The sequence below is a fragment of the Pelecanus crispus genome, chromosome 3 (assembly GCF_030463565.1).
Source record: "Pelecanus crispus isolate bPelCri1 chromosome 3, bPelCri1.pri, whole genome shotgun sequence".
Classification (NCBI taxonomy): Eukaryota; Metazoa; Chordata; class Aves; order Pelecaniformes; family Pelecanidae; genus Pelecanus; species Pelecanus crispus.
In genome coordinates this window covers 33,471,628-33,492,133 of record NC_134645.1, presented here as the reverse complement: position 1 = coordinate 33,492,133, position 20,506 = coordinate 33,471,628, and the positions used below count along the sequence as shown (strand labels likewise).

At 39.1% G+C, this 20,506-nt stretch overlaps 1 protein-coding gene across 1 annotated transcript in view; it reads right to left on the bottom strand.

Moving 5' to 3' along the window:
* EPRS1 (glutamyl-prolyl-tRNA synthetase 1) overlaps nucleotides 1-19,466 on the bottom strand; it is a 43,627-nt gene extending 24,161 nt beyond the window's left edge. Inside the window, exons 1-12 of the mRNA XM_075707349.1 lie at nucleotides 19,421-19,466; nucleotides 16,735-16,819; nucleotides 12,153-12,252; nucleotides 10,067-10,223; nucleotides 8,748-8,887; nucleotides 7,998-8,092; nucleotides 6,566-6,692; nucleotides 5,823-6,015; nucleotides 5,273-5,444; nucleotides 4,054-4,287; nucleotides 2,465-2,549; nucleotides 2,068-2,127 (exon numbers count right to left, since the gene is read on the bottom strand). Of these exons, the coding sequence (XP_075563464.1) occupies nucleotides 2,068-2,127; nucleotides 2,465-2,549; nucleotides 4,054-4,287; nucleotides 5,273-5,444; nucleotides 5,823-6,015; nucleotides 6,566-6,692; nucleotides 7,998-8,092; nucleotides 8,748-8,887; nucleotides 10,067-10,223; nucleotides 12,153-12,252; nucleotides 16,735-16,819; nucleotides 19,421-19,466 (1,494 nt within the window). The remainder of the gene's footprint in view (nucleotides 1-2,067; nucleotides 2,128-2,464; nucleotides 2,550-4,053; nucleotides 4,288-5,272; nucleotides 5,445-5,822; nucleotides 6,016-6,565; nucleotides 6,693-7,997; nucleotides 8,093-8,747; nucleotides 8,888-10,066; nucleotides 10,224-12,152; nucleotides 12,253-16,734; nucleotides 16,820-19,420) is intronic.
* Between the last annotated feature and the right edge of the window lie 1,040 nt (nucleotides 19,467-20,506).

The following is a 20,506-nucleotide window of genomic DNA, read 5'->3' as shown; positions in this document are numbered from 1 at the left end:
TTTACTATGCACATAGACTAATACATCTGGACCACTTTCTCTCTAGGTAGCTGAATTTAAAGCAGTAATTTATCAGTGCAGTTCATTCTTTTTCCAGCAGTGCAAGACCTGATCCCATATTCATTTTCCAGGTCAGTACTCCAGCAGAATCAGGGATGGACCTGGCCATAGAGGAAGCACCAATTGAGTCTGCAATTTTAATACAGACGCATTAGATACTATAATAAGGCAACACCATAACATTGACTTCATCAGGATTTCTACAACATGAGTTTGGCAAGAAAAAGATACCACTAAAATGTCTTCCTATATTTTTATTGTCCATTTTCAAACTCAGCTGATACAGTTTTTCACAGCATTTTTCACACCTGAAATACTGCTTTGACAAGCTGTTCAGAGGCACTTAAAAATTAATTCAAGTAAAACAGTTGTCTAGGTCGAAAAGGAATATCAGAAATCTACCAGTTTAACTGGAAACTAACACAAAGGAAAACACCTGCTTTTATTAATATGACTTTTCTTCTCCTTAGTTTATTCCTGCTCAATTGAAAAACTACACAGCAATTTTAGAAAAAAATATTTAGCGTCTAATTACTTGACATTAGCAAGTAAGGCGATATCATGATATACTTTTAAGAAGTCACACATTTGTTAAGTTCATAATCACTGAAGTCAGAATCCTGAATGTTAGTCACATACTTTAAAAAAGGACTTGTGTATTTATCTAAAAATATAGGTGTGAGATTTAGTATCATAATTGTAATAACTAAATGACTGAATTCTACAATATTATTACCAGGCTCTTTATTTTACTCATTAAAACTCCAATCTTTCCTCAGACGACAGGTGTTAAAAAGTCAGTAGCATAATTACAGGTTAAGATATAAAATAAGAGCGCTCACACTGATCAAGTCTTTGAGCTCAGAACTACCTGCATGCAACCAATTGGTTTTGCTCATATTGCAGATTGCAAACTATCTGCACAGATACATGTAAATAAAATTGGCTAATAAATATGGTGCTGTCCAAGGAGTTGAGTCAGAGGTCTAAGAAACTCAGTTTAAAAGCCAATTCAAAAAATGAGCCCTGACAGTCTATTGTGGATTTTTGCCCAAAATCCAATTGTTACTCATAAATATATTTATGCAGCAACAGAAAGAACCAATTCATAAACCTTTGTGTATGTAGCAGACTAAATGTAAAATACATGAAGAAATACAAGACACATGCCAGACAAGCAAAAACTACGTAAATGAACAGATCTGGGTACTATCTAAGCAAAACCAAGCAGGAATCCCAATGCAAAATAACAGGTGTTTCCACAATCACACAAAATATGCAATCAGCATTATAACAATTCGCCTTATTATAGTGTCCAAGCATCCGCTGCCAGAAAGCGACTAACCATGTCAAGATGCAATATTCCTTATTTGACATTCAGTCAGAAACATCAGCAGTGCTGGCTTTATCTACATAGGCAGTATACCCAGCTTGTTAGTCCTTTTGCCACAGAAGGGAAAAGGGGCCAACGTGAAACAAATTGAATAAGATTTGTGTTTATGTTAACAAATAAGCCAAACCAAAAATGGGCAGCCTTTTAAAACTAGGAATAATGCATTTTCAGTGGGTTTGTAGAGCTCCTGTTATATAAGCAAATGTGACTGTGCTATGAAGCTGCAAAATGATAGCTTATGCTATGTGTGCTTACAGCACTGTAAGCTATATGCTAAGGTAAAAAGCATTAAGTAATACCTTCTTACAGATAGCTCGCAGCTTGAAAGCAGAAAAATGAAATGCAGTTTTCATATCAGATTTTACAGCAAATATTGTTATCTTTCCCCATACTACTAAGTAAGGCAAGTAAGTATTGGTATAGGAGAATCAATAGGATTAGTGCTAGATCAGGTTAGAAAGGGGGGGACATTCCATTTTCCTGAAAGTGGGCTAAATGATGCAAGATATTGCAACTGCTACTTGTTGTGATAAGCACTCCAATGAATGCTGGATTCTCTACATATCCCAGAAAGACAGTATCAGAAGTAGCATCAAATTCAAGTAAGCACGTACCTTTTTGTTAAAGGACCAAATTTTATCCCACTCCATATTCACAACAGATCGAGAGGAACCCTGGAAACAAAACACATTAATATAAATATTCTAGCTATTAGACCTATTTAAAACAAAGCCCTTTAAAGACTACAAACCCTCTATTGTTTTCATTAATCAAAACAGTTTAGAAAGGCATTTTGAGCTTGCAAAATACATGCTTTTTAAAACAACAAACCTGCTACCCCATTTTGCCAGGACCTGCTCATATGTGTTAATATTGTAAAGCAGTACACATGAAAGCAGCAAACCTTCAGAAGAAGAAACCTCCCAGTGACAAGTACTTTTACTGAATTGTCACAAAAACTTGTCCTTACCAAGACAGATTCAAAGAATCGGAAGAGAAGAAAACACCCACCTGAGCGGCAATGAACTGTTTTAGCCCTTCAACTGTCATGCCTCTTCTTAGGACACCACGCACAGTAGGAAATCTTGGGTCATCCCTAGTAGAAAAAGATGTTTCATCAGTATCACATGCTAAGTTCTACTTATTAGTCAGACCAATCAAAAACTTTGCTAATACTGCCACACATGAAAGGCCCAGCTTTGGTGTATTTTACTTGTGCGAATTAAGAGCTGAATGAGAAGACCTAAGTGAAAAGACTGAGCTCTTATCCATACAAAATGTGTGGTGCAGATTTTCTTCTACTTCACCCCAGGGAGGGAAGCCATCTCTTGGTGAAGTAGCTCTTCCTATATCTATTCAATCTTAAGTCCCTCAAAAACTCGCAAGGCGAAAGTTACGTCCCCATCACATTACTTCCTTTTCAATGGCACCTGAATAACGGAACCTGAAACAACAGGGCTTGATTCTTTCTTGCTCAAGAGAAACTGGAAAAAGATGAGTGACAATGACAATGTTACCTCTCAATGACATAAGTGATAGAATTCTATGATTTTATTCTCTAGTGCAAGCAATAAAAAGGCCTAATCTGAAATGTAAAAAATATGTTGGTGGGAACACGAATCAAACCATGCTGAGGACCTAACAGGGAGGCTGAGGGAGGGAGAGGTCATCATAAGACCAGCTACACCTCTAGGGGAAAAAAACCAAAAAAAAGGCGGGGGGTGGGTGGGGGTGGCAGGAAAGAGAATTTTGGCTCTAATGGAGTGGCTCCATGCATAAGATAGGAATCTAGGCTTCCAATACAGCTGAAAAATAAAACCAACAAAAAAGCAAGCGCACGCTTGGCACACCTAAGCAAAACAACCAGGCAGCCTAGGAACTTGTGTAAAATGATGCTCCCACAGGCTGAGCAGAGAATCACCTAAAACCAGCCCAGGAAAAACGCTACAAGCAGTTGTCTGACTTAGCATTATCTATGGATTTCTTCAGACTCCTGTATTATGAGGAGAAGACTTCAGATGTTGTGCTCCTACAGCTAGCCCACTATGGGAATGAACAAAGAAGGAGCCTCTCTAGACTCTGAACTACTAGCAGAAGTGTAAACCCATGGCTCACACTTTCTAGGAAAACACTTAGGCTACTAGGCCACAGAGTACCATCTGCAGACATCCAGTTAACATGAAAAAAAAGAACATGAAAAAGAAGGCAGGGAGGACAGGCAGGAGGGAAGTAGGACAGATTTGGCTAGATGGGTAAGAGCAGAAGTTCTTCAATTCAGGCCCCCTTCTGGCATTGCTCAGGAATGTAGCCAATGACTCAGAGTGGAAAATGTGTAAGTAGCACCCGTAGCAAGAGCCAGAGTCCAAAAATAAGCTACCTCATGTTTATTACAGGATATGAATATGTACGTACACAGTTACTGTAGAGTAGTAAACAGACATATTGTGCATGCAGAAGCCACTGTAATTAATCTATGTTCTTAAATATTTAAATATTCATACATGCTGCTGTAATGTCTAAGCCCTGTCCAAAACAGAGAATGCATGCATCAGTCATGAGTATCTTAAGGAACAATGCTGAACTACAACCATGTAGCATACCATCCATCCACAAGCCCTTCGTTGACAAACCACGTAAGCTTTCTCTTAGAGAGCACAGTGTTGTTGAGGTTTAGCCGGCTATACTCCCATATATATGGTTTCCTTATGCCCAGTGCCTCAATGATCCAGTAGAATTGCTCATCTCTGTCATGGTATTCAGTTGTTCTCAATGCATGTGTGACACCTTCAATACTGTCAACAATGGGGCAGGCAAAGTCATATGTGGGATAAACCCTGAGAATAAAGACCTTCAATTAGCAGGGGAGAAGAACAAAACACTTTCCTCACATGTAAACATTTAAACTAAGCATAATTTATGTATTATAAATATCTCTAATCTATGATCCCCAAAACTTTCAGATCAAGACTAAAATAGCACATACACAACAAACCGTCCATAAAAAGATCCAGAGGGCAATACATTTTTAAAACAAAGCAAGCCTTCAAGAAATTAATTGATCACAGCCTTAATATTCAAGACAAAAAAAAAAAAAAAATCCTACACTGCTAGTGTTCTTTTCAAACACATAAAATGCTGACTTATAGGGTTTTTTTTCCTTAAATATCAAAAAGATTCATTAGCTGACTGAATAATACGCAAAGCTTTCATGTTTAAGAACAAACCCCTACCCACAGACATAGCTTTACACACATTAAATCACTGTTTCCAAAAAGGGAGTTGTATAGCTGGAAACAGAGGTTTCAAGTAAGCACTGAACCATAGCCTTTAACACTTGGGTAGGCTTACTTCAACCCACAATGTAGTAATTCTTCACTCTGCACAAAGACAGCAGTTGCTGTGAAAATGGAAGCAGCCACTCAGGTAAGTAGATCAAGGATGTTTTGCAGCAATGTAAAAATGTAACAATGTAAAATTGCCATGGTTCTGTTTAAGCTCCAAGAGCTAAAGCAAACAGCTTTGTTGTCCACGATACAGCCATTAAGTCTTAATTAATGTTTTGACTCAAAGCTCTTCACTGACATACAATGTATTTATGGACCAAAACTGAAATAATATTCACTGCTGACCATGATGGCCAACACGCAGGTTTTAAAAGTCATTTGCAGAAGTTTCAGAAAGTCAAGAGACTCATTACATATTCTCACTGAAAAATGCTAGCAGGTTCCAAGTATTAAAAGAAGTTTACTAAGGAATGGTAAATGCCCTGAAAAGAGAAAAAAAAAAATCACAGGTTACACAACGAGGAAGGGGACATACTTGTAGGTACTTCCAGTACGTGGGTGAGGCTGGTTTTTACAACGATAAAGAGTTGGATCCCTCATACATCCATTGTTACTACTCATATCTATTTTTGCTCGTAGACAACAAGTTTGTCCATATTCTGTTCCTTTTTTCATTTCTTCCCACATTTGTAGATTCTTATTAACACCTAAGAACAATAAAAATAAATAATTTTCTAAGGTATTACAAAGTTGATACAGAACCAAGTTTTATTACTGCAGTAACAAAAAACAGCACCATTCCCCTTCTTTAGACACTGGAATTCATTTTCACGCATTTTACATTTTGAATTTTTTTAAAAGTGGTAACGAATGGTGATGAATTCATACATACACAAGTTTACTGCATCTGTCTAAATGCACACTTATTCCAGCCTTGCAGAAGAAAGCACTAAACACTTCCAAGTTCCTATAAGGACCTTAGAGATATGCAATTATTCATCTTAACCATCTTTGTTAATAATAATAAAGTTTTGACGCCAAATTAAAAAGATAAGAAAACAAGACAGAAGCTTAAAATATCTTACAGTTATTTCTGTGTTTAGATTCCACTCTTTGCTCACGCTCTGCTTTCATTTGTTCTGCAGGAGTATCATCCACATATGCCTTCCCTTCTTGAATAAGCTTCTCAGCATATTTCATTATTGTTTCAAAGTGATCTGAGGTATATGTAAATTGATCTGGTTTGATGTGCAGCATTGCAACATCTTCAAGAATAACCTGCAAAGTACGAAATTGTATGCTGTAATATTCAGGAAAGCTAGTTGTCTTAAACTTCTATCCTTTTCATGCCAGATGTGGTGTTTTTAATGCTCCAATGTCCAGGAAGGATAAGCCATAAGAATAGTATCACATGTGTGAAAGAAAAGAGAGGCAGGCACTTATCATTAATTCACAGCCTATAATTATATGAGATCAGACTTAGACAACTTCAAGAAAAAAGTAGGACAAGAAAAGGAGATGAGCTGAAACAAATTACTTTTTACAGACTAAATAGCATTTATACAATGAAAACAGTGTATTGCAAGAGTTGCATATGCACATACTGTAAAATAAACATTGGAGAACAGGAAGAAATAAGCTACCAGTAAAAGGGCTACAAGCTATTTAAGGTAAAGATGATGAAAATTTCTTCCAAGCATAACACTTAAGTGTAATAGCAATACTGTAAAAATCTAGCACCAAAAAAAGTGTGCAAGAGCAGATCTGCCTGTCATTTACGTTTGAATTAGCTATAGAGTGAATGGATTTCCCTGCTCTCTTATCATACCTTTTCAAAGTCTTCTTTCTCTTTTTCTGGATTTGTGTCATCAAATCTCATAATAAGCTTTCCTTTAAAGTTAACTTGGTAGTGCTGATTTAGCAGGGCAGCTTTGGCATGACCGATATGCAGATATCTGAAAAGGGGAAGGAAAAAAAAAATTATATATATATACACACCAGCACCACTTCAGCTAGACTTTTTTTTTTTTGTGAGCGAAGGAGAAAGAATGAAAAGCAATATCTAAAGCCAACCAAAAAAAACCCAAAAAACCCAACCCAGGATATCTGCTGAAATACTGCACATTCATGAAAGCAGACTATGTTTTTTTCTACCATAAATTTAGTAGTTAACAGTTAAAAATACCTCAATCTGTAAATTAGACTGTCACTATGGATATAAAGATAGGACTGCAATTATCTCCAGTTTTACAACTGTTGATGATACTCAGTAGTAGCTACCACATAATTTGAACCTAGCATATTCAGAAGAGTGGAATTTTCTGAAATGGTGGTTGCTGTGTATTTTTAACATAAGCTAAAAAGCTACTGTCAATTTAAACTAGAGATAAAAAACCCGAATCCACAAAATTAAAATTGCTTCCAAAAAAAATTAAAAATATACATGTCCCTAAAGAACAGTGTTTTAAGTAAAACACCAGAATTAAAATACTAAATGCTACTAAAGTAATGTGAGAACAATTATGTTAGACACATTCATGCACATAATAGATAACTCATGTTATCTGAGCAACAGTTTATACTGGACTAACAGTAAGAAACACTACTACAGAAGTCATGTGTTGCTGACCAGCCAGTTTAATGAAATGCAATCATGGAAATTTTACAGCTCATCAGGCAATTCTAAAAAGAAAGAGAATATTAAAAGCTGGCTGAAAATTGTATTCATGAAGTTGGCTCATCACATCTCCACTGTGTAGTCTTTAGTTTGTGTTTTGGGTCTACATACAGTTTGGACTGCTGGGACGAAGACGTCCATTACACATCTGGCATCAAGCTTCCCGAAGTGAGGCTATCCCATACATCTTTCCCTTCTCAAATCCAAGCTTCCTTGAGAAGCATTGTGAATATTTTCATCCAACTCTTAAAGACCGTATTTACACATCATAGCTCCTGTCACTGCACACGCCTCCATTATCCATGAAAATGCTGTCCTTCTGCTTTTCCTCATTCCACTGCTGAGCAGCACCACATCACCTGCTGGCAACTAACCTTCCTATTCCAAGTTCAGGCAACACTGCAATGAGGTATAGAGGAGAAGCAAACATACAGCCCTAACATAAATAGGGACAACACTTTAAATACTCTTTTGGCTTAAAAGTCTTGTCTGAAAAGCTGATTAACACCCTCACCAAAGTACATTTTTTTTTTTGAAAGACAAAACACAAATTGAACCGTCTGAAAGTGTTTATGTTTCTTACCCACTTGCTTCAGGAGGAAACCTCACAATGACCTTTCCCATCTCTGCACCAGGAAGTTCAACAAACTTCCCAACATCTGCTTTCTTTTCTGTTGCCTTAAAAATTAAGAGAGACACAATTACAGATCAGATTAGCTGTATAATCAGATATAAAACTCTAGATAATAGCTTCTGCTCCAGGGTCTCCTTTCAAACCAGACAACAAAAAGCTGCTACATAGGACCCCAAATTCACATCTTCACAACTTTCACATTACTTGTAGTACCTCAAAACAAGATTAATTCTGGAGTTTTAAGTTATTCTGTCTTCAAATTTGATCCAGGACTGAAAACTCCCACCAAGTTGTTCAATTTATTCCACAGCAGAGAACAGTTGCTAGCCAAGTTTTTACATCTTAGTGTTCTTAACCTGAATGTGATTAACAAGTTAATCAACCAAAGACTATAATCTTTGCAGGTCTATCAGGATCTCAAAATCCTCTTTAGAAAAAGCACACAATATACCTAAAGAGCAGTGCTGATTAAGAGGTATCATTTTTACATGATTCCATTTAAGCACTGGACTACACCACACATGCCTTTCTAAATATGAAAGTGACAGCTTTGCTTTTAAACAACAGTTTAGAAAAAATTAATTGACTGTACAACTGATTCCTTTTAACTTTTAATTCTCTAACTTAAAAAAAAAATTATCTTATAGTGTATTCACACAAATAAAGCTACTCTATCCAGAGGATCTGAGTAAATCTTACCATTTTAACCTTTGGTGTACCAGAAACCCACTTGGCTCCTACTGACTGAAAAGCACGCTGTACTTCAAGAAAGCCATACCATCGCTTTGCATGGACAGGAGCTTTGTTTTGCTGTAATTGCTCTTGCCATATGTTATTATCTGTTAGAAAACAAATCATCTTTCAATGATTTCAACTATAAAAATGGAATGATTACCAACAGCAATTTTTAAGACTAAAAAAATATTATGACTTTAAAAAAAAAAAAAATCTACTTATGCTCTCTTCTGAAAAGACATTTAGCCATGGGGATACAAGTCATTCTAAAGCAAATTAAATAAACTCCCTCCAAACCCAAAACATACTGAATTATTTCTTGGATTCATCAAAGCAGAAGGTGGGGGGGAACTGGGGGACATATGTTTTTCTTTGTACCACCCACCTCAAAATTAGAAACAACTTTTTTCCCAAGACAGAAATGTAGCACATCCCTCTAGTGTGTTAACATTTGATATTTTCTAAGCTTTATCACAAGTGAAGCATGTTATCAATACTACCCTTTATTTTTGAGGGGGCTGTATTCCCACAATCTACTTTTCAAGGAACACTACTTCACTAGAAAGATTTTGATGGGGAAACGAGAGAGGAAAAAAAAAGTATATTCCTTTCAGATTTCTCTCAAGAGCAGCAACTTTGAAAAAATAATGGAAATTCTTAGCCTTTAATCTTGAATACATATTTTACTTGCAAGACGAATTTGGTCATACTGAATGGTAGATTGACATCTATCAACTTTAGACATACATCTAAGAGAATATAAAAACCATACCCATAAAGACAGTTCATCAAAGCTTCTTTTAACCTCTGAAGGGTATTTTATAGGGTAGCATATACCTCTTGTAATAATTCAAACTAAACACCAAAGAAATATCCTCTACTAAGATAATGCCATTGTAAAGTCTGTGTATAAAATTTTACTCTCTATTACAAAATAATTTAAATATTTAATGCAAAATTTTGGGCCACAGCAAATTTTCCTATTTAGGAAACAGGTAATAAAAAAGACACTTACAGTTAACAGAAAAGAAGTTAAAAAAATTTCCATCTATAATGACATCCTATAAATTTTCACATATAACAACAACTTTAAAAAAATTCTAGGGTTTCCTAAGCTATACTATTCCCATCACTAGTGATGCACAGGCCAAAGCAGTAGCCACACTAGTATACAGTCTGGCATACAGCTAAGAGTTGCTACTAGCATCCATAAAAAAGGAAATTTGAGGACTCCTGGTATACACTGATTGCAAGCCAATGAAAGTGAGAACATACACCGATACCTTTTAGTACAGCCCAGACACACAAGTCCGCGAGACTCAGAGAGTTTCCGACCAAATAAGTTCTCAAAGACAGACAGTGGTTGAGCTCTTGGACTGCTGAAAGAAACTGGCTGGCAGTAGATAACTTTGTAACACTAAACTCCAGCCAATGGTCAATCTAGTTTTAAGGAACAAAAGATAGTCAAAGTTACTAAAAGAATGAGAAAGAAGCTTGTTAAAAATCTGAAGTAATATACAATCCATTTAATAGCTGAACAGAAAATTTTAACTGGAATGTTACCATTAAATATATTGGACAATAAATCACAACATATGCTCAAAGAACATTTAAAATAAAATATACTGAGACATTCACCCAGAACTATACTGAACAATTAAATTTAATTTCTTCCTTCAGGATGTATTCAAACTGCTGAAAATACCGACTTTACTGAAGCTATTCCCATTGGTAAAAATAATCAGCAGTTCTTAGGTACTTACTTATCACACACGGCATATAATAATTGTCATTATCTTTCAACTATTTAATTACCACATTTGTGACCTATTTGATCTTCCTGGTACTGCTACTGGACAAGTATACCATTTTCCCCTCCATCCCTACTCTGCCTCATGTCCTTTTAGATTTGAAGAAATCAAATCCCTCCCCCACCTCATTTCCCTCCCCCCTCTCCTGCAAAACAGTCTCCTCCTATCAGAGGAAATACATCTTGGTACATAAATTAAAAAAAAATTAAGAACCAGGCCCTTGGTTAAGAATGTAGCCCTGTCTATAAATTGAATCCCTCAAACTTGTGAGAGACTAAGTGTCTCTTCTAGTCCTTTGTCCCTATTTCATGTGCAAGCGTTCTGTAAACTGCATCAGGAATCCTTCCAATATTCGAGCCAACGTGGCAGGGATGGATGTAATTACACTACAACAGAATTCAGTTCAGTCATTTGCCGTTATGCTCCAAAACATTTGCACCACAAATGCAGCTGTCACTGTACTTCTCGAAGTACAACTTTATTTTTGAAAGATGCAGAAGTGAAAAGAAGTGTTTTATCACAAATACCAATCTTGAAAGTGTGTTTGCAAAGGTCTTGGGCTATACTTAAAAGCAAGGTTTTTGGTCAGAAAGTTTAAATAGCCACAAGATGACCTACAACTTTTAAAATGCCTTAAAAGCTATATACTAAGACAACACTTCCCCTGAGACCACCTATAAGGGCTGAAGAGTGATTACTACTAGCTTCAAGTAGTTGTAGAAAAGAGTTGAATCAAGTCCTTCAGTTTCCCCCTCAAATTTCAGAGGAAATAAATTTCAATTTATCTGTTATCTGTTTATATCTGTTTATATATCTGTTTATCTGTTATCAATTTCAGCCACCAACTTACAATTCAGCATATGATTATTCTGAGCTAGACTCAGGAAGAATTCCCTCTCATTTCATACCATATCCACAGCTCCTAATAACTTTTTGTAATCTCTGTAAGCAAGGAAGACCCAAAAATTTCCCTCTGTGGCACAAAAATTCTGGTGCCCTCACGGCACCACTAGGGAAGCATTACAGAATACTTTGCACAAGGGAACAGTCCATCTATGTCGCAATGTATCGCCACATTTCACTGAATGAAATCAGGGTCAGGGTTTTATTCATCATATACAGCAAAAACTAATTCAGTATTTCAATGTCATACAGTGTTCCTTGGTGTTATACTGAAGTGTTACACGGTAGCAACCGGTGGCAATAGAGCTGAGGAAAGTGAAGAGGGAAAATTGCAGATATTACCTTCCAACCTGAATTATCTTATATTAGTGAACTGTCAGGTTAGGAGCTGCTGTTGCAGGGGTGGGAAAGTGCAACCCTTTCAGCACTCAGATTTATGACTCTTCTTTATAAGAAAGAGCAAAACCAACACCCTTTCAGCATCCCACATAGTTGGAACCTCAGTCTAACAATAAAATCCAGAACAGACACAAGTTCCTTAAAAAAAACCCCAACAAATAAACCAAACTTTGATTGCAGGCCAAAAGAGAGAAAAGAGGAGAAAAAGAAAAAGAAAAAGGAAAAGAAAAAAAAGAGAGGCATGATTCCTTCTCACCTCAGTGTGTTCCAACAGATTCAAACCATACAACCCAGCAGAATCAGCAACTCTAGCCAGGTAACGAGCTATTGAATTCACATCAGTAAATGAAACATGCCTAAAAAAAGAAAGAGGCAAAATAAAGGTATATTAAATTACTACCTCCAGTTCAATTTTAATTGTACATAGTTGAAACGTGTAAAGCAAACACAAAATAATTTCTGGGTGAACCAACAGGTACCAGGTTACCAGAATAAAAAAAAGTATCTAGCAAAAGAATATATCAGTCCTTGCTTTTCTATCACCAGATGGAACAGTAAGCTTCTAAACATGAAACAATTTTGTTTAGATAGACAGAAATAAAGAAAATAAAACTCTGATTATTCTTTCAAAGAATAGAACTCTGTCTCCACATCTGACAGAACGCATTAAGTGTAACCTGAGCTACGTATTTTCCAGAATATAAGGAGCTAAATCAACATGTGTTTTCTTTTCATACAAAAAGGATGACTTTGAAGAGGATTCCTAAAGAATCTACAGAGGAATCAAGAGGCGTCCACCAGGGTTTTAAGGGTTAGCATCAGAGGAAAAAAACCTGTTCATTTGTTCCTCACTTTACTCAATTCACACTTCATAGAGACTATCCCCTGCTGAACAAACTTGGCTGTATTTCTGTTTTTTACCTAGTCTTCTCCAGATAAAAGACTAATTTGAATTTGTGTTTCTCATTCAGCTATTGAAAATTCTCAACAGATCTGAAGGCAAAAGGCTCTCCAAAGAGCATACTACTTTTTGTGTTTTAATCTCCCTTTTCTACCTTACATACAGTATTACAAAAAACTGCATACTGTCAGAATATCTAAGATAAATGTGACATTTTCATTTTCTAAAGAGCTTTGAAGAAAGATGCATCACAACTGTCAATTCTCCAGATAATACTCATCTCCACAGTCCCACATAGGTGTGGATTACAAAATTAGAGCTCCAATTGCTTCTGAATAAGCACTGACATCAACAAAAAGAGTTCCTGTAAGTGTTCAGTTCCACTCAATTTAATGGACTGAATGCTACACTTCAATTTGTCAAAAAAAGGTTTCATTTCTGTTTTGCCATTGTTCTGTACTTCCTGTTACACCTAGTGTGTCCTTTATAAAACTAGAAGAATTTTTCATAGCCCTCAAAAAGCCTTGCAAAAATGGATGAAAGTTCTGAAAAAGATATAGAACACTTCCTGATATATTAACAATTATAATGAGTCCCATTTTTAGTACCAATGGATCAGCCAGTCTCATTAGGTTAACTGCACTAAAACCTAAGGAACATAGTTCATTTGTAGGGTTTTTTTTTTTTTGCTTCTAACTTTTCAAGCTTCTAGGATCCAGTGCACAGAAAATCCATAAAATTTAACTAAAACCAAAAGCCACAGCCGGGGGGGGGGGGGGGGGGGGTGTTAACGTACACAAAGTATGCCCTATTGTAATTCCACACTGCTATCAGATTTTAATGAAGCTTTTTCAAACTGAGAAACACAAAGCATTTCTAATACATTTGCATCTACAGAAAGTCTGTGAAATGTGTTTTTATTGTTTTCACTAGTTCATACTAAAACAAATACCCTTGATTACTCGAGCAAAACTGAATAAATATATGAAATGTGACAATGTTACTCTGAGTCAAAGCTTACTTGTGCTTAAAAAGCCGTTTATTTTCTTTGGGAAAAAAAGATCTACTTCCACCCAAACATAGCGCTAATTGGCCTCCTTTCTTTGAAAAAGTTACAAAGCATTAAGGCTGCTCTTTGCAGCTAGGGCCTGCTAACTCCAAGGGTAAGTAAGGAAGAATAACCAGGGACAATGTAATGTTACAGGCAAAGAGTAAGTGTGTCTCAAAAGTGACATGAAATGCCACATAATTAAATACCGGGGCAAATATTCAAGAACCAGAAGACAAGATGGGAGAAGAAAAAAAAAAAAATGAAACACAAAACAAAACACAGAGGATCTCCAATTGTAATAAATCATTATTTGAATTAATCTGTAAAAAACATTGCAGAATGGTTCTGTGCATAGGTTAGATCCATCTGCCTAAGAGCAATACTACTCTGAAGCATGCATGTGCTTTTAACATGAACCAGAAAAGCTGTACTGCAGTTTGTTATCTGATAAGATGCAGGTATACGAAAACATTCCATAATGCCATCAGCATTTAGCAGAGTGGTTTGTTTAGGAGCTATTACCACATGAAGTTTTGAAGCTAAGGCTTCGAAAATAACCTTTAAAATAAAATTCATAATCTCAAATTAGTGATAAACTTTTCAGCTAACAAGCTGACAGCTAAGTTTTAGCTAGTTAGCTGAAAAGTTTGCAAACAGATTTTAGCTACACTTCAAATTATAACCTAGAAAAACAGCAAATAACATGTTCTCTCTTGTTCAAGTCAACTCATTAGAACTAATGGTTCTCCCCCCAAAAAAAATCAAAGTCTGAAATATCCCAAGTGAATTTCAAATCATGCCAAAATAAGATAGCTTCAGCAGAACTGATGCCATGAAATCCATTTACCAAAAGCATTAGTTGAGATATGAGTTCAGCTGATGCTTCTCAAGGAACAGATACACTTTTAAGAGACTTTAAAATAGAGAATCGATTTTTTAAATGATTGTACAACTGAGCAAGAGAAAATTAATGCAATATTGAGGTTTGGAACAACTTCTTAAACATAATCCAAAGCCAGGGATGAGATGACACTAACAGACAAAAAATTCCATCTGATGGAACCATGATTCTAGATATTATCCACATGTGGCCAAAGTGCAGAAGAGCTTTGGCTTCACATTCCTGACAATTTCCATTACACCTTAACATGAGTGGTTTTGAAATGCAGTGGGAAGAAGGCATGGTAATATGAAGTTATTTAATAAAATAAAATATTATTTCAAAGTTGAGTATATAAATTTATATTATTCCAAGATCATCCCTATGTGTCACAGGAGTGTATATGTGCATGTATTCCTTCTGGTATATACACACACACACACACACACACAGCCTAAACTGAGAATGGAAAATGAAACCAAAATCTGACTAAGACTACTTAAGGGGAAAACTCTCACATGCAACTAAAAAATATCCAGTTAACTCTCTGTTATGTATGCTGTATCCCACATGTGTATAACAGACGCTGAAGATTATTAATGATGTACAGGTTAAGTCCCAATACAACCTGCCACATTTCTCTTGCTTCAGTTCAAAATCACAAGTTCAATGCCATCACTAGGCACAGGAAAAGACAACATGTAAAATCAGAGATTACAGTAAAGGAAGAACTCGTATCTGAGTTCAAGTCTAACATTGTAAACAGAAAGCAATATTTGCAACCAGTAGAGCAATCATTATGATTGAAGACTGTGAATCATCCTGCGCTTTGATTTCTTGCAGAAACACGTACATAGTGACAAGCTCTTTCCCTAAGGTTAGAAGACAGTGGGAAAGATCAGTCGGTGTTAATTTATGAGAATCAAGTCAGTATCTCCGCAACAGAACATAAAAATACTATGTTGTTTTTATAGCCATTCTACAGACATGCAGGAATACCAATTTATGATGCATTGGCGGCTTTAACAGCATCTTCTACTGAAATAGCTCACAAAATGCAAATTTGTCAGCATGTCCGTGAACAATAGATTTTTTCCCTGTTCTTTCAAAAAACAATCAGTATTCAAAAACTACACTTATAATCACTAATTCCAAACTCATCATAGTATTAATATACTTCAAGTTAGGACTGCAACGCTTATGGTCAAAATATGTTCCTTACTGTAGATATTAGACATCAGAGATTTCCACTGATACGTCAGTGGTACTTAAAATATCAGGATATCTCCTCTTGATATATCCAGGTATCTTACCCGATAAGGAATCTAAGATGACAAGGCAGCTTCCCAAAACTAACAGATTAGTCCTGCATTTCTGGTATGCATATGATCCTACTCGGATCATAAAAACCACCTTCATGCCCCAAACTTGAAAATATTTATTCCAACTGCAGAGTATTTTAGAAGGATAGACAATAGATTCTACAAAAATTTCAAAGGTACTTTCTACAGGATGCAGATGGATATGCTGGATAGCATGGTATAATTAATTAGCACTTTTCTGAGATAACATCACGCCTTCAGTTATATGCAACAGTGAACCCAAAATAATGCCATATAAACCTTTAAAATTAATTCCACCACATATGTACAAGTCCAAGGGACCTTGTAAACCAGTCTTGCCTAATACAAAATGGCCTTGCTTTTGATAATCTATGGCATCTCAAAAAGGCAAATACCTAAGCAACAAAGTGACTGGTACAGCAATAAATGATTAGACATAAGCGCATGCAAATAAGAATACCAGAGTTCTTTCCATAAAGATCAAGTTTAGAATATATTGTAAATGTTTCGTCTGTGCTACAAAGAGACATCAGTATTGCAGTGATGAATAAAACTGTATTCTTCTCTTCCTCCTACCTGAAAAGGTTACTGTCAATGTTACAAGCATGTGATTTTTTAAAACTGCTGACCCAAAGCTAGGAGGAGAGATGCAAAGTCACTTACTCGGACACACGGAGAATGGTTTCTTTGCCTTCTTCCACCGAAATTTCGACATCATTCTTCACATGCTCCACTGTCAGCAGAGCTCCTTTAAAAAACAAGAGAAAAAGATGCTGAACTTTCTTCCAGAAAAGATATCTTTCATAATAGCAACAAAACAGTTACATTTCTTATCAAATAGGACCAGGTGACTGAACTGGCTCCTTCAAGTAAGAATGCCCAGGGAAGAAATCAATGTTCAGTCTCATATGCAAGAGGCTTATTCTTGGCAATCCTTACAGTTTCAAATTGATAACGTCCAGCATACAGTAACCTGCAGTGAGCTCAGCAAGTATCAGCAGCAGTACATATTGCTTCCTAAGAGTATTGTAAAAATTAGTCCTGTCCCCCAATATATGCAGAAATGTAATCAAATTGCTTTAATTATTGAACAGTATAGTAACCTACTCCATCCCAGCCCTGACATATGCATCAACGGACATGAATTACTGAATATACCAGTACTTTCTGAACAAGGATGAGACTATTTTTAACCTGATTTAATGTTTATGAAAAGATTAGCCATTCAAAAGCAAGAAACTCTATCCATGTAAAAGTGCAGGAAAAGTAAGTAGTTCACCAGTGACGCTAAAGGATGGACTCTAGAAATAAAAGAATTCTTGAAGTTTTTAGGCTACATCATCAACTGGAAGACAGCTCTGCCCATATTCCGAGTGGCTTGATGCAAACCTGCTCTGATCGCGATGCTCTGTAGCATGACACAGTAGCTCAAACAAAGCACCGAGCTAACTTGGCTGTATTTCTGGATTGGCTCTGGTCCAGATTCAGCCTGATGAGCATAAGTAGAGGAGCTTGTGTTCTTTTGCTTTGCTCCAAAGCACGTACAAAGACAGCAAGCTTTTACACAGGCAAATATTACTTCAATGAAACTATCCAAAGGATGATACTCTAGGTCTTGAAAGGCATCTAACTTGTTACAGTCTTCACAGAGCACCTTGCACTTTATCTTCCCTAGAACAACAGACAGACTACCCAAGGCAGATGATGTTGTAAGCTATTAATACACTGGCCTAAATACAAAGCACTGGAGCTAGGAATCCCCTAGCTCTCACCTCTGCTCAGCTGCAAACCCTTCTTGTGGCATTAAGCTTTTATCAACAGTAAGTCAAGGCTCTTCTTCCCATGCGTCAGTTATCCATCTGTGAAAGTCAGGATGACATCCCTTGTGCAATACGTTTGTAAGACATGTAAGTATTTTAATAACGTGCACGGAAATGCTTTGAAAATGACAAGTACTATGCACACCAAGCTACGTAATTAATACTAATGACATTAAAAGCTACTGCACTTTTCCCAGTGCGCAGCCATGATGAATAGTACGAAGTAGGAACGAGTAGGATGAGTGTGCTTGTCTTCTTGATACAAACATTTACCAAAGTGTTTCCATCTGCAATATGTAATATTTCTCACATAATTGTGCAATCTCCTGAATTAAATCTCTAGAGCCACTCACCAGCTATCAAAAGAAAAGAATCCTCCAAAGCCCCTAAACCCATGTTAATCATAGCTCATACTGCATCAATATCTTTTCTAGCAAATCAGTATAAGAAAGCATCAGGAGAAATGTTATTTAAAACTTATATATTATTATACCTCAGTAGTCCTGCAAGTTGTATTTAACTCTGAAATGCAGTTGAAAATAGCAGCATGAAAAAGAAATCAATAAACTAAGATGAAGAATTGAAAGAATGTATATTTTGAATAGTTGTAACAAAATGGAGAAATGGTATGGAACGCGTATAAAAGGCTGTTTCCATACGGCAGAAAGTGTAACCAAGGAGGTTCTCACATTTTTAAAGGCAAAATAACATGGAAGGGCAGCAAGCAGCTGAAAAAGCAAGATTTTGCAGTGCAACTTTGAACCAGCTCCCCAGACGAGCCGAATTTTAGCAGCAGATTAGAACTGACAACGAAAGAGAGCGGCAAGTAGGCAGAGCTCACAAACAAGGGCTGAATTAGGGCTGCCTTGAAAATTCAGCCTCAACGTGCTAAGTCACTCGAGGGGGGCTGCCTCTGACTCGGTTTCTTTAGCGTAAGTTACGTGAAGTGCCGGCAGCTCTCCGCACTGCCCGAACAGCCCCGAAAAGCGACCCGCTGGAGAGCAGCCACCCCGAGGGCGGCAGGACCAGCCCTGCCCGATCCCTGCAGACCGGGGCCGGGCAGGCGCGGCGGAGCCGCCGCTGCGGAGCCCGGACACGCGGCCAGGGCTCCCGGGCCGGCGCCTCCTCAGCCCCTCAGGTGCCAGCGGGACCCCGCGGGGGCCGGTCCCTGGCGCCGACGTGGCCCCCTCAGCGCCGGCCTGCCCGCCGGGGACCGGCCCCGCCGTGCCGCTCAGCGAGGAGGGGCTCGCCCCGGGGAGCCGCCGGCCGCCTCACCCGCCGGCGCCAAGGCCGCAGCGGGCGCAGGGCCCTGGCCTACCCGCAGGGCCGGGCCGCAGAGGGAAGGGCGGGCGCGGGCCTCCCCCTCACGCCCTGCCCGTCCCCGCACGCGAGGACAACCGGCGCGCGGCGCCGCATGATGCAACGCGGCAGCCACGCGCCCCGCGCACGGCCCCGCGGGTGAGGGGACGGGCGTCCCGCGGGGCCCCCGGGGGAGCGGGGAGGGAAAGCAAGGGCCGGCCCGCGCTTACCGAGCGGGGGGCTCCCCGCGTTGACGGTGAGGCTGAGCGCCGCCATCCCCGCCGCCGCCACCGCCACCGGCGCCGGAACGAAAGAAGAGGGTGGGGCGGGGCGCGCGGTGGCGCCAGCTCGGCAAGGGCCGGCTCGGCAGGCCCCGCCCTGGCCCCGCCCACCCCCGCGGGGCGGGGCCTGCTCGTCACTTCCGGCGGGAGGAGCCATAGAGGCGGTGCGGGAGGGGCTGGGCGGGTTTCTCGCTCCTGTCGCCGCCGGTCGGTCGCTGCAGGGCTGGGGCCTTGCAGCCGCGGCCCGCAGCCCGCCGGGAGGTGGCCATGAGGCTGGAGCCGGCCGGGAGATGACTGGTGGGCGGCACGCAGGGCTCTCCCGGCCGGCGGGGCGCCCGCCCGCCCGCGCTAGGTGAGGCCCCGGGGCTCCCCTCCTTCACGGGGGCTCGGTAGAGGCTGGCGGCTGCGTGGAGGCGGCCCTGCCGCCAAGCGTCCCCTTGGCCTCGGTGGGGCCGGGTGCTCACCGGCGGGAGCGGTGGCTGATGCCGGAGCTTCTGCTCTCAGGGCTGCTCCGGCGGTTAGGCAGACCCTTCCCCAGAGCTGCGCAGCAGTTAACTGCAAACACTCTTGAGCTAGGGGTCTAGCAGCAGCTCTAGAGATAGCTTCAATCCCTTTTCTATATATAGTGGTACAAACAAACAGTGCGTCAGGCACGAATGCGTTTTAGTACCGTGGTTTAACACATCCGTTTTTGTAGAATGTTACTTGTTACATTACTCACAATGCGCAGGTTTTGCAGTGGGTCAAACTAGTCTTGGAATGTATTACAAAAATACTGTGTCAGCAGTTTTTCACAGGAGACGCTCAAGTTCACATTGTTACAAGGACAATGCAGTGTCATGGTGCTGCTTTCCTCCTCCCCCCCCCCCCCCCTTCAGTTTCTTTTATAGATCGTACTATAGCACCTAATGTGCTAGCAGAGAAATTCTCAAATGCTTGATTGGTGGACCGGTGCTGTTTTGTGCAGTGGGCATAGTGCTTTAGCCAGAGGATGACTCCACCTTACGTGCTGGCTTTTATCCCTGATTCCTGCTG